The 12,808-nt window shown below is 42.6% G+C and overlaps 1 protein-coding gene across 4 annotated transcripts; it reads right to left on the bottom strand.

Moving 5' to 3' along the window:
• Window positions 1-2,944: 2,944 nt before the first annotated feature.
• On the bottom strand, window positions 2,945-12,446 carry kpna5 (karyopherin alpha 5 (importin alpha 6)). 4 transcript variants are annotated; one of them, XM_035163871.1, is made up of 14 exons: window positions 12,316-12,446; window positions 10,559-10,692; window positions 9,594-9,695; window positions 9,368-9,467; window positions 8,819-8,946; window positions 8,251-8,382; window positions 8,056-8,144; window positions 7,868-7,967; window positions 7,575-7,738; window positions 6,691-6,769; window positions 6,427-6,552; window positions 6,211-6,338; window positions 5,798-5,976; window positions 2,945-4,997 (listed from the first exon to the last, which is right to left on the bottom strand). In XM_035163871.1, exons 2-14 carry the CDS (start codon window positions 10,685-10,687, stop codon window positions 4,810-4,812), a joined length of 1,644 nt encoding a protein of 547 aa, XP_035019762.1. In that variant the 5' UTR covers window positions 10,688-10,692; window positions 12,316-12,446; the 3' UTR covers window positions 2,945-4,809. The 4 variants fall into 4 exon arrangements, with proteins under 4 accessions (XP_035019762.1, XP_035019764.1, XP_035019765.1 ...); XM_035163873.1 differs by having other exon boundaries at window positions 8,819-8,943; XM_035163874.1 differs by having other exon boundaries at window positions 8,819-8,913.
• Window positions 12,447-12,808: the final 362 nt, after the last annotated feature.

Below are 12,808 nucleotides of genomic sequence, written 5' to 3'. Positions count from 1 at the left end.
TTTATGTGGAAGCAGGTGATGTGTGAGGACTAATGACAGCCAATAAGAGATGCTGTAAATGGCACGCGATCTGTGTGTGATGCAATCAATAAAGTTTCCTGGTCTAGCACTGGGTGTGCACGAAAAACACTGTCGCAAACTAACTCTGTTAACGAGTATCTTGCCCAAGGACATTTCAGCATGTGGAGTGGGGAAGACAGGGGTTGAACTGTTGGCCTTCTGCTCTACCCCTGTGTTTTTGAGAAACGGAAAGTAGGGTTGCGATAACTGTACAACTGAAAGACACAGGATCTCCTGGAAAGCATTGTTTAGTGACTGCAGGGAAAGTACAAGCCAAGCAGATCAACAGAAACTGGAAACTCTGGCGCAGCTGTGAGGAATGTAACCTGCTCTGAGGAAAAACCGCCACATTGTAATGGATACGTTTGAGCTGACATACCACAGTCTTGTCATCCATTCTATCCCACACTTAGGAATATAGTGACATTTAAGAATTAACATCCTGACGGGTATTTCATTGTTTCATTTGATACATGACGTGATAAGCTCAAACATCCTAAAATACTTTAAGAACTTCCGTGGTTAAAGGTTGAGTTATTAGCCGTTTGGACTATTTTATATACAGTGCATCCGGAAAGTATTCACAGCGCTTCACTTTTTCCACATTTTGTTATGTTACAGCCTTATTCAAAAATGGATTAAATTCATTTTTTCCCTCAAAATTCTACACACAATACCCCATAATGATAACTTGAAAAACTTTCTTTTGAAATTTTTGCAAATTTATTAAAAATTAAAAACGAAAAAAACACGTACATAAGTATTCACAGCCTTTGCCATGACACTCAAATGATCCACTGATCATCCTTGAGATGTTTCTACAACTTGATTGGAGTCCACCTGTGGTAAATTCAATTGATTGGACATGATCTGGAAAGGCACACACTGTCTCTATAAGGTCCCACAGTTGACAGTGCATGTCAGAGCACAAACCAAGACATGAAGTCCAAGGAATTGTCTGTAGACCTCCGAGACAGGATCGTATCGAGGCACAGATCTGGGGAAGGGTACAGAAAAATGTCTGCAGCATTGAAGGTCCCAATGAGCACAGTGGCCTCCATCATCCGTCAATGGAAGAAGTTTGGAACCACAGGACTCTTCCTAGAGCTGGCCGCCCGGCCAAACTGAGCGATCGGGGAGAAGGGCCTTAGTCAGGGAGGTGACCAAGAACCCGATCGTCACTCTGACAGAGCTCCAGCGTTGCACTGTGAAGAGAGGAGAACCTTCCAGAAGGACAACCATCTCTGCAGCACTCCACCAATTAGGCCTGAGTGGCCAGACGGAAGCCACTCCTCAGTAAAAGGCTCATGACAGCCCGCCTGGAGTTTGCCAAAAGGCACCTGAAGGACTCTCAGACCATGAGAAACAAAATTCTCTGGTCTGATTAAACAAAGATTGAACTCTTTGGCCTGAATGCCAAGCGTCATGTCTGGAGGAAACCAGGCACCGCTCATCACCTGGCCAATACCATCCCTACAGTGAAGCATGGTGGTGGCAGCATCATGCTGTGGGGATGTTTTTCAGCGGCAGGAACTGGGAGACTAGTCAGGATCGAGGGAAAGATGAATGCAGCAATGTACAGAGACATCCTTGATGAAAACCTGCTCCAGAGCGCTCTGGACCTCAGACTGGGGCGAAGGTTCATCTTCCAACAGGACAACGACCCTAAGCACACAGCCAAGATAACAAAGGAGTGGCTTCGGGACAACTCTGTGAATGTCCTTGAGTGGCCCAGCCAGAGCCCAGACTTGAACCCGATTGAACATCTCTGGAGAGATCTGAAAATGGCTGTGCACTGACGCTCCCCATCCAACCTGATGGAGCTTGAGAGGTCCTGCAAAGAAGAATGGGAGAAACTGCCCAAAAATAGGTGTGCCAAACTTGTAGCATCATACTCAAAAAGACTTGAGGCTGTAATTGCTGCCAAAGGTGCTTCAACAAAGTATTGAGCAAAGGCTGTGAATACTTATGTACATGTTATATTTTTGTTCTTTATTTTTAATAAATTTGCAAAACTTTTCAACAAACTTTTATCTCTTTGTCATTATGGGGCATTGTGTCAAATTTTGAGGAAAAAAATGAATTGAATCCATTTTGGAATAAGGCTGAAACATAAGAAAATGTGGAAAAAGTGGAGTGCTGCGAATACTTTCCGGATGCACTGTACGTCCTCAGGCTCATGATGATATTTAGACATTGAACATCCACTCTCCCATAAGTTTAGTTCAGGTGTGTTTAGTTTTCCTCTTAAAATCCTAAATCAAATGTATTTTAAATAACTTGGGCACTGACTGACCAGTATTGCTACTGTTTTCTCGCCTGGGGAAGACGAATGTGTTGTCGACGAGAGAAATAAGTGTTTTACTCACCATCAGGCCACTGATTTGTGTGAGTGTAGCTACGTTAGTGCTACACACTGCTGTGTGGTGGATTTGGGAGTGGACCGGTTGTAGAGTGTGACCAGCCTAAACGTTACAGGTGCTGGTGTCATTGGTTTTGTAGTCGAGTGTTTTTCGCCCATCTGCTACATTGCTACTCTTAAGGAGCTATACTGAGTCCCTTATGCTCTCCACTTGCAACCCTTGCTTGCTCCCCCTCTGCCCAGAGGGTGGTAATAACAGATGCCTATCAACAAGCACTGGCAGTTAATGCTTTATCTAAACTTTTGGGTTCTTAACAATGTATATTAACTATCCTACTCACTAGTAAGAAAAAGTAATCTGGAAAAAAAGCTATCTATAGCTGTCAAATAAATGTAGGAGTAAAAAATATGCCCCTCTGACTGGTGGGAGAGTAAACGTACTCAACAGCAGTCAGCTCAATTCACCAGTTAAAACAAGAGCATGAGAATTCAAATAAAAATAAAAACTTTGATGCCAGTGAGTAAGGTTTGCAGCCAACAGATCAGTTTATTAATTCTTGTTACACAATGTAAGCGTGCATCACCCCACAGGCATCACTAGAGACAGCCTGTACCAGGTTCACTGTCACACCTCCGTCATCCAGTCAGTGTTAGGAAGCACAGACTGTGGCTGCATACAGTAATTCACTCCTGGACACGAGCTGCTGGAGTTCTAACACATTTCTACTGAGAGCCACAACGACACAGCAAATTCAGGGGAAAACAAAGACACTACCAAAAACTAAAAAAAAAATTATACAATTATACAAACCAGAAATATTAGAAAACTATACACAATTCAATGTGCTTGATGTAATTTCTGCATTACAAACATTTTCCATTTCACATAAATATAGATTCATTTCATGTTTGGTTCTCCACCAATTAATGTTTTTGTACTTAAATGCGCATGATAAAAAAAAAAAACGGTCAAATCATAGTTCAGGGGTGGAGCCAAAGGTAGGAACAAAAACACTGCGCTTCCATCTTTAGACTAACCACGAAATGAGAACATGAAAAAATAAAGATGTAAGTATAACAGCTCAGAAGAAAAAAAACAACGACTCAAAACTAAAAAACTGTCCGGGGTATGGAAAAGGAAAAGTAGTGATTCAGGATGAGTGGTGTGTGAACACAGTGACTGAAAATACTAATAATGCATTACAAGACAGAAAACATAATCGCTCATCACACCTTCCTGTTGCCACTTAAATACTTTTACACTTTCTTACATGTATATATAATATACAAAACCTCCCAAATCATTTGACGAATCCCATCACAAGAAGGAAATGATTGCAGCCAGAAAAAAAAACAAGATAAACCATGGTGCTAGTTCAGAGAGACAAACAGAAAATAGATCTCATTTAACTCACAGGGTTGTTGCACAGACTGCATCGTGTAACTGACAGGACCCGGCCTGCTCTCATACTGCTTTCTGAAATAAAGACCACTCAAAAAAAGCAGCAAAAACAAAAGCAGTCGCAGCCGACACTGTCACAGTCTCACTCGGGCCAGTAGGGCGGTGACGTAATCCAGGAAGCCGTTGCCTTCAGAAGAGACTGAGGGGCTCCCTCACTGCTCTCAGAAGACAAATAAATAAAAAACCTCGAGTCTCCAGGTGTTTTCACGGGAGAGGACAAAGAATCCAGAGAGCACATGCAGCCGCTTCAGACTTACAGAAGTATGGAAAGACCAGGATGTACAGTAATACTGTATTTACGGCCAATGCCTGCCGAGAGGTCAGCTACTACACACTGAATCTTTCAAGATTGGATTTAAGCCATAATAAAAAATAAAAAAAATAAATCTGATGCGTTGTTTTTTTATCTGTTCATTTAGGGCTTTTCTTCCACTTCTTTCATTTTCTTTCTCTCTGAAGACTAAAGAGGTAGTTTCACATTCAAAAAGGGATATGGATGCTGATTTGGAGACAGTAGATTCTAATTGAAACATAAATATTAACTTCATTTAGAATGATAAAAAAAAATATCACAGGAAGTCAAAGGAATATCATATTGTAGCGCTAAAACAGAGAATTCTTCTTAAAGTGAATTGGCTTTCCATGGCATAGGCCTCTCATCAAGGGAATGCAAACCAGCAGAGCTGACCCTCCATTCAGGCTCCCACAGTTTCAAACGGTATCAAGGACCCAAATGAGCTGTCACTTTCCATCTCCTTATCCACAGATCTCTGCGTCTCTTCAGAGTATGCATTGTTGTGAAGCCATAGAAGTGGCCATGTGGGGAGGAGCTGGTGGAGCTGGCCCAGCAGAGATGAGATCCCAGGAGAGTCTGCAGGCCAGCAGGCCGAGGCTCAGAGACCAGGAAGAAGGAGGTGAGGTGGGGTTAAAGCTGGAAACCATCCATGGGCCCTTCCTGTGGCTGGAAGACAAACTGGCCTTGACTCTGGTCCACCTGTGGAGCCAGGCTGGCATCCTCCTCCTCCACGCCAAAGTAGTGCTCAATCAGGTCAAAGGCCTTCTGGTAGATCTCCTGATTCTCGTGGCTCTGCAGGAACTCGATCTTGTCTAGGCCTGCAGAGGTGCAGCAACACATACACAGATTAATTGTTTTCTACATTACAACACCAATGTAAAAAAACAATACTTCGAAAGTAAACTTCTAATGGTTATGAGAGGTGTGGATGTGAAGAGGATAGTTTGAATGACACAGTTGTCCGCAGAGTGTGAGAAGAATGTGGGTGGTGACAGAAGACACCATAGAGCTGTGTGTAGATTCCACAGCTGTTTGTCACACTTTAGAGGGCAATCTTCTAGCCAATTAAAGTAAGCTAACTTAAATACTATATCAGCTGCTGCCATCATGAAAGGTATGTGGTCAAGCTGATAAAAGCCTGATGAGACCTTGTCAAACAAAGAGACTTAAGCCTGTAGAGATGAGTGGAGTGTCGGAACCAGACGGGGACACTGAGAGGAGACTTGTGTTCCCAAACAAGGGGGCACCTCCGTTGTCTTGGTTTTAAAATATCTCACATGGAGCAAACTACAGTACTATGCAGCAAAGAGCGGGTCAGGCTGCATTTCTCTGTCTGAACCAATCCAATCCCGAGAGAAAACTAACCGAACCCAACGGTAGGTTTTTCACATTTTTCAGAACCCAACTCGAGGCTGATACAGTTGATATAAGCTGCACTAAGTTTGTGTTACCCTGTCTGTGACACGCATGGTTATTGCTTGTTTTTCCCTGATTGTGTGTGCAGTGTAAAAAAATAAAAAAATAAATCAAGTAGTGGTTAACTCAGTCAACGTGACAAAACCTGACCATTTTGTACATTTCTGGGATGTTACATGTGTGATGTGCTGGAGAGTTGTACCATAAGCCTCCTCAATGAGAGCACAATAAGGGTTGATGCCTGTTCCGTTCTGTTTGGCCTCCTGTTCTCCCAGTCTGAGGATGTTCTCAAGACCGTTGAGAGACACCTGCACGATCTTGGAATCCATCACAGTCAGCAGGTCACACATGGGTTTAATGGCATTCAGAGACACCAGATACCTGTTTACACAGGGACAAACGATATAAGTTTAAGTTCTCTTTTTCTGCTGAAATTATCCATATTATTTTATTATCATCTTTAAAAAACTTCCTAACTGTAAATATGTGTCTTTTTGATCTGAAATCATTACCAACAGACAGAAAAACTAAAGCAGACGATCAAATCTTGAATTGTCTGTGCACTGCTCTTGTTCAGAGTCATAGAGAAGCCGTGAATTAGTCCGGTAAACACACCGTATCTGTGCAGGAGTGCCCCCGGAGGTGGCATTAGTAATGGCCCACGCTGCCTCCTTCCTTGTGCGGAACTCAGCCTTCTGAAGGATTTCAATGAGTACTGGGAAGATGTTGGCATCGATCACATTCTACAAGGAAAAATTATATTGTAAGCTGCACTTAATGGTAACCTTTCTTCAGACATGAAACACTAAACCCAGGTAAGGCGGCCTTTACCTGAATCTGAGCCCTGTTTCCTGCTGTGATGTTAGACACAGTCCAGCACGCCTCCTTCTTGATGGACTCCTTGGGACTGCTGAGGAGGTGCAGTAAACACGGCAGTGCTGAACAGTTCAAGATTACCTGAGAAAACAAACATGGAAACAGACAGTAGATTGTAATTTTTCTATCATTAATATCTATATCATAATACAGTATTTGATCACTGGTAAACTAGCCATTAAAGAAATAAAGTGGGGGAATCAGGAGCTGAGCTTGTACCTGAGTCTGGATGTCATCTCCTGTTACAATGTTGCCCACCGCACGTAAAGCAGGAGAAACCACCTTATAGTCGCTGTGCCTATAAAACAGTGTTGAGATTGTGAATGACATATTAAAATGTGACATTATTTATGCTAAAACACGGAAAAACTGAGTATTCTTTTAAAGATGATCAGGTTACATCTGTGCTCTGCATCGATTTGCTCAGAAAAGTGCAGACATCAGTTCAGTTTATCAGGTTTTAAACAACAGTGGACATCACCGGACACCAAAAACTTCGACTCAAGACCATTTCACAGTGGTGGCTATTTCCCATGCATGTGGCCACTGTGGCTTTGTGGGTGGTGCTATTTTGTTCTCATCAGATTTGTTGTAGAGGTTCGGGGGAAAAAAATAAGTGTTGTAAAATTGGTGAATCAGGGCGAGCAGTGTGAGCCCCTGCCAGCTTTTACAAATACATTTGTGTCTTGAGCCTAAATCAAGGTGTAGAAAGAACGTTGAATTGTGAACAATATGCCTGACTGCACAAGGATCTACCCCCCCTAACCCTTATATAGCTTTTACGGCCCTGGTTTAGTGTCCCAGGAAACTCAGACCAATTGCATGCTTTGTAAATCATCTTGTGTGATGCTACTCAACTAATGAAATCTGTGAATTCCGGTGAGAATTCTAACAATGGGTGAGTGATATAGAGATGAGAGAGAAGAGACAGCGATAATTGAGACTGGACAGACTCTTGCATGTTCATTCTTCTGATTGGCAGTTCAAAAACACGTCTCATATGTTCCGAGACGACAACTGTTAAATGAAGCAATGTGAAGCAACAACAACATTCCAGCCCAAACATAAAATCGTGGCAGGATGTAAAACTGTAATTTTCTTACATGAGCAGCTCCACCAGTCTGCGGCACACCCCAGAGTCAATGACCGTCTGGATCTTCTCATTGGGGCCGTCAGAAAGGTAGGACAGAGCCCAGCAAGCATCAGCCAGCACATCTGGATCACTGCTGAACAGAAGCCTGGACAACACGCTGAGAGAAGGAGACACCTGACACACACAAGAGACAAGGACAACAAAGACATACGGACAGTTTACTACCACCGCTGGATGATCAAGAATTAATGCTGAAAGCAGAAATACTGAGGTACAGTATTTAGTCATGACAAGAGGACTCACCTTGGCAAAGTCCGGAGGAGGGTTCTTCCCCCGGCAAAGGTTGGATAGAGCCCACACTGCATTGCGGGTTGTTGTGAGACGGTTGGATTTGGCAAGAAGCCTGGACACAACAAAACAGGATCCAATTGTTATATAATGTTGAAATGTAATGATTGACACATTCAATGAGAGAGAGGAAGGACACTCACTGCTGCAGAGACGGCAGGATACCACAGTTCAGCACATAGTCTCTGCACTCAGCATTATCTCCGGCTATGTTCCCCAGTGCCCATACGGCCTGAAACAAAACACACAGTCAACATAGTCCAACAGACTCCTAATATTCACTTTTGAAACAATATTGTTCGATGTCTATAATAACACATTATCTTGGAGCCTCTCACCTGTTCCTGGACATCCTCATACTCAGAGTTGAGCAGCTCAATGAAAATAGGAACTGCTCCGGTTTCAATCACAACCTTGGTGTGAAGGAAGGTACCTGAGGCAATGTTGGTCAGTGCCCAGGCTGCCTCAAACTGTTAGAAACAAACAACACACACGGCACTTCAGTCAGCCAACAGTCTGAAATCAGCACACAGGCAATCATTTACATCACGATTAAATACAAAGGGCTCAAATTATAAAGAACATAATATTGCCTATTAAGTATTATTCTTTACACTGCTCAAGTATTATTTCAAAGAAATGAATAACAGAAAATTCAATTATATTTGTATGGCACCAAATCACATTACATATTACACATTCAAAGCACTTTATATAGTAACTTGTACCACTCAATATTTTCACTGGTATAAATTATCCAAATCTCAGAGAGCCAAAACTCTAATTCTGGACACTGTTCACATTGCACTGTGTTCGGAAATGCATCTATTCCAAAAGCATAGCTCTCATGTGTAACCTGAATGGTTTCAGCATCAGAGGCTGTGTGCAGCGCTGTGGAGCTCTCACCTGCAGCGTGCAGTTTTCACTCCTCTTCAGGAATTCCACAAAACGATTCACAACACCAGGAGTGGAAATGACCTCATCTATGGGTGGGTTAGGCTCTGTGCAGGAGAACAGATCAGAACTCATCCCTTCTTCAATGTGACCGATCAAAAGAATGAAAGTGGTTTAAATCAACACGTATGCATGAAGAGATTAGAAGCCAGTTCACATGCACTTCTGAATGCGTGTACATTCGAGTCGTAACATTACACCAACGTACATCAGCGCAGTTAAGTTCTTCCACTTGCTCACTTGTGACACAGTTGATCACCCAAACTATAACCCTTCAGCAAAAAATATCAAGATTTGAATTTGTATGTTTTTACTCAAATTGTAATACTTGTGTGTGTGTGTGTGTGTGTTTGTTCCTTACAGTTGATACTATTTTGTTTAATCTCTTTTGTTTTAAATCAGTGAAAGAGTGGAACAACAAGTAGACACTAATAACGCTGTGAGAGATTATGACTTAAACTACAGGTCAAATTATTTACTGTTTAGAAATACGGCACAAACCTTTTGAGAGTAATTTTCTGAATTTCTGAGTAGCAATGAGCTGCTGGTCTGGGTCTTCAGAAAAGATCATCTGAATCATGTCTGGAGTTATTATCCCATCCTGCAAAAAAGATACATATTCAAAATCATACTCCTGTTCAAATCATTGGTAGCCAAGCACCGTTATAGATACAAATGTAACCCAGACAAGTTGAAAGAAAGAACTCAGCAGCAAACTAACACTTACACCGGCAACAGGTACTGTGGAGCTGACGTCGGGATCCTGAATTGGACATTCCAGCATCGATTCTTCATTTGTAGGCACAGATACATTTCTCCTCTTGAACAGCTGAGGGAAGAGTCAAAGTCACATGATTAACTTGCTGGTAGGGGGATAGTAGCATAGTCAGAGATCCCAGTTATGAAACAAGGAGTGCAGGTGTTAGATTTAAGCCATTTTAGGGGACTCTATCAGAACAAACCGTTTGAATATGTCATTTTCAAGATCAAAGATTTTTAAACTGGTTGTATTAAGCTGGAGTGGGAATCAAAAACCCCCGCTCTTGATGTAAATATAAAGTGTTTAAACACGAAGGGCCCATTCTAGCATAAAGAAAACAATTCGTACAATTTAGAGGATTGCACACGAGTGAAAACATCACTAGGATTATTTTATATTCAATTTCTCCCAATAGATTTCTTTCACCAAAATCTTACACACTCAACCTTTAAAAGTAATTTATAACAGTTAATATGAAGAGAGAGAAACCGAACGACCGAAAGTATACAAGGATTTCTCCTCTTGCTGTGAACTCCTCCAGTTTTTAAGGCTGTACGTCAGTTGTCGTTTCAGTTAGGTGGCTCGCACACACAAACAAGGGCACCGCACACAAAAACTCACAACAGGAGATTTCACAGCACAGCGCATGCACAAATTACGTGACTCGCGTGAGGCAGGACACCGTCAGTAGATAATCGTAGTCTTTACAATTCTTATGGTTATGAAACCGCGGTTATGGTAAAATCGGTTAATCCCGACATCCCTATTTGACACTGCTGCATACACAAGATCCAAACGTGCACTTGTAGACGCCCACAGAGATGGTGCAGCCAGGACTATAACTTTGCATTTGTCATTGTGACTGTGCGGTTAAAAAAAGAAGCCTTAACCTAGAAAGGTTTTTAATGAAGTGCTTCAAGGTAAAAGTTTACCTGCTCCTCTCTTTTCTGCTTGCGCAGCTGGATACCTTCCTCCTCTCTTCTTCGACGCATCTCCTGAGGATTCAACGCTTTGTTCTTGTAGCTCTTCATCCTGAAGCCGTCTTTCCCTTCAGTCGCCATGGTGTCTGAGGAGTAAGGGTGGACAAGCAGTTAGCATTTAGCTGCATTCACTCTGGAAATAATGAGGATGTAAGACAATCAGACAGCATTTTGTTCTAAAGAGCAAAACTGTGACATCAATGGATTATAATTAATTTAACATGTATTAAGGTGTGGTTGGCTGAGTTGTGTATGTTTTATAACAGCAAGCTCTGTTTATGGCTACAACAAAAAATTTGAACAAACGACCAGAAATGAATACTGACTCTTTAACAGGGAGCTATGGGGGGTATTGAAAAAGATATTGTAGGTCAATGTGCAGATTTCTTGTGACTTAAGCATTGTCACATTTATTTGGTACAAATACAGGAAAACTTCCAGAGGCAGGTTGTTCCAGTTACTAGATACTTTCAGTCTGAAGTTTTTTGGGGGGGTGTCTGATGGCTGGGGCGTGTTGATGAGACTATGGCGAGCACTGGAGAAGAAAAACAATAAATGCACATCGCAAGGTGCAAGGTTTTTTGTTACAGTCGTCCAAACTGGACAATTGTTGTGCTTTTATGACAACTGAAGGCTACAACAGGTTCTCTTTCATGTTTGGAAGGGGAGGGTGAGGTGAGGGGCATTCAGCTGCAACATGTACACTGAACCTCACACATTGTGGGATGGTATACTGATAAAGATCAATACAAGAGCCATTTCTCTGTGACCTATGGTAAGGGACATAGGGCCAGTGAGATTTGGAAAAGTGCAAACCAATAGTGTGATGATTTGACCCAATGAGTCCCACAGAAACATTTCTATAATACACCGACCTCTATACAATTAAACGCAGTTTTTTTCCCCTCAAGGTCTGATACACGTTTGTGACGCATTTACCATAAAATGATAACACAACATACTGTCTACTATACAAACACATACCAGGTAAAGTCAAACTACGAGCTGAGATGGTCCAACCAGACTGAAGATGACCGATAACTGGAAATGATGGATCTGACTGGTGGCGCAGTTTGTCTATTAGACGATTCTTATCGATGGGGTTGTAATCGCCCTCATTATCCTGATCATGCTCAGGTACCACATGTCAGTTTCCACACAGTGATGACTTTAACATTCAGGGAAGATTCCCAGTCATCGCACATAGGCAACTGGACCTCAGCACTGTGTGGTTTAACACCATTAGCGGTGCAGGTGTTGTTCAATACATGTCCGCTCAGGTTCAAGTGTGTCTTCGTTCATCTTAGTGGCTGGAAGACAGATCAGGATCGAACACAGTGACGGACAGTGACATGTCAGGGGCTTCTCCGGTGTAGGCCGAGTGAAGCGGCGTTAACCAGCCCGGAGAAGGAGGTCATGTCCAGTACCCTCCAACAACCAGCTCACCGTACATGCTCACGATCGGTACTGACATGAGCTGTCCCCAGACCGGTGGTAGCACTTCACTATACTGACACCGCTGCAGGCAACGTCACTACATGTGTTTGGACTGTTCCTGGTCAGTTACTGAACTAGCTGCACGGCTAGCCCGTCAGCTGATGCCGCGTTTTATCCACATCTCGGCGGGGATTAGCTCCCCTGACAGCCACGTCAGCCTCCACAGCACAGCACCACAACACTGAGTCTTACCCACTGCAGATAGGATGTACCTGTGAACGCGTACAGCTGCTCGATCACTTCAACCTCCTCTGCTCTCCCTCCGCGTCCAGGAGCAAAATGGCGTCCCGCTAAAAACTCTCCCAGCAAACCCCTCGCGTCAACAACAGCCAACGTCACTTCCGCCAGCTGCGTGAGGTCAGCCTGGGTGACTTCGTGGATTTTAGCAAAGTGTTTCTCACACAAATGCCGTTTCCTAAAAACAACCCACCCTTTTCTGTATATTTAAACGACATGACTTTGATGACTTATTGATCTTTTCCCGAGTGTGTATGTACCTTAATTCCAGATTGAGAACTTGTGTGTTCTTTTTTGTTGTCTTTATTTTTCTTTCATGTGTGTTTTGTATCGTGTATTCTCTATTTTCCTGTTGTTGCCAACCGCTCAGTATTTTTGGGATACTGCGTTATATGTCATCATGGTTGTGATATGCCTTGTTTTCTGTAATATATTTGAATTTGGAAGCCACACCTACACGTATTTATT

This window comes from Hippoglossus stenolepis, chromosome 8 (genome assembly GCF_022539355.2).
Source record: "Hippoglossus stenolepis isolate QCI-W04-F060 chromosome 8, HSTE1.2, whole genome shotgun sequence".
Classification (NCBI taxonomy): Eukaryota; Metazoa; Chordata; class Actinopteri; order Pleuronectiformes; family Pleuronectidae; genus Hippoglossus; species Hippoglossus stenolepis.
The sequence above is the reverse complement of the archived record's forward strand: the minus strand, read 5'-3'. Positions and strand labels throughout refer to the sequence as shown.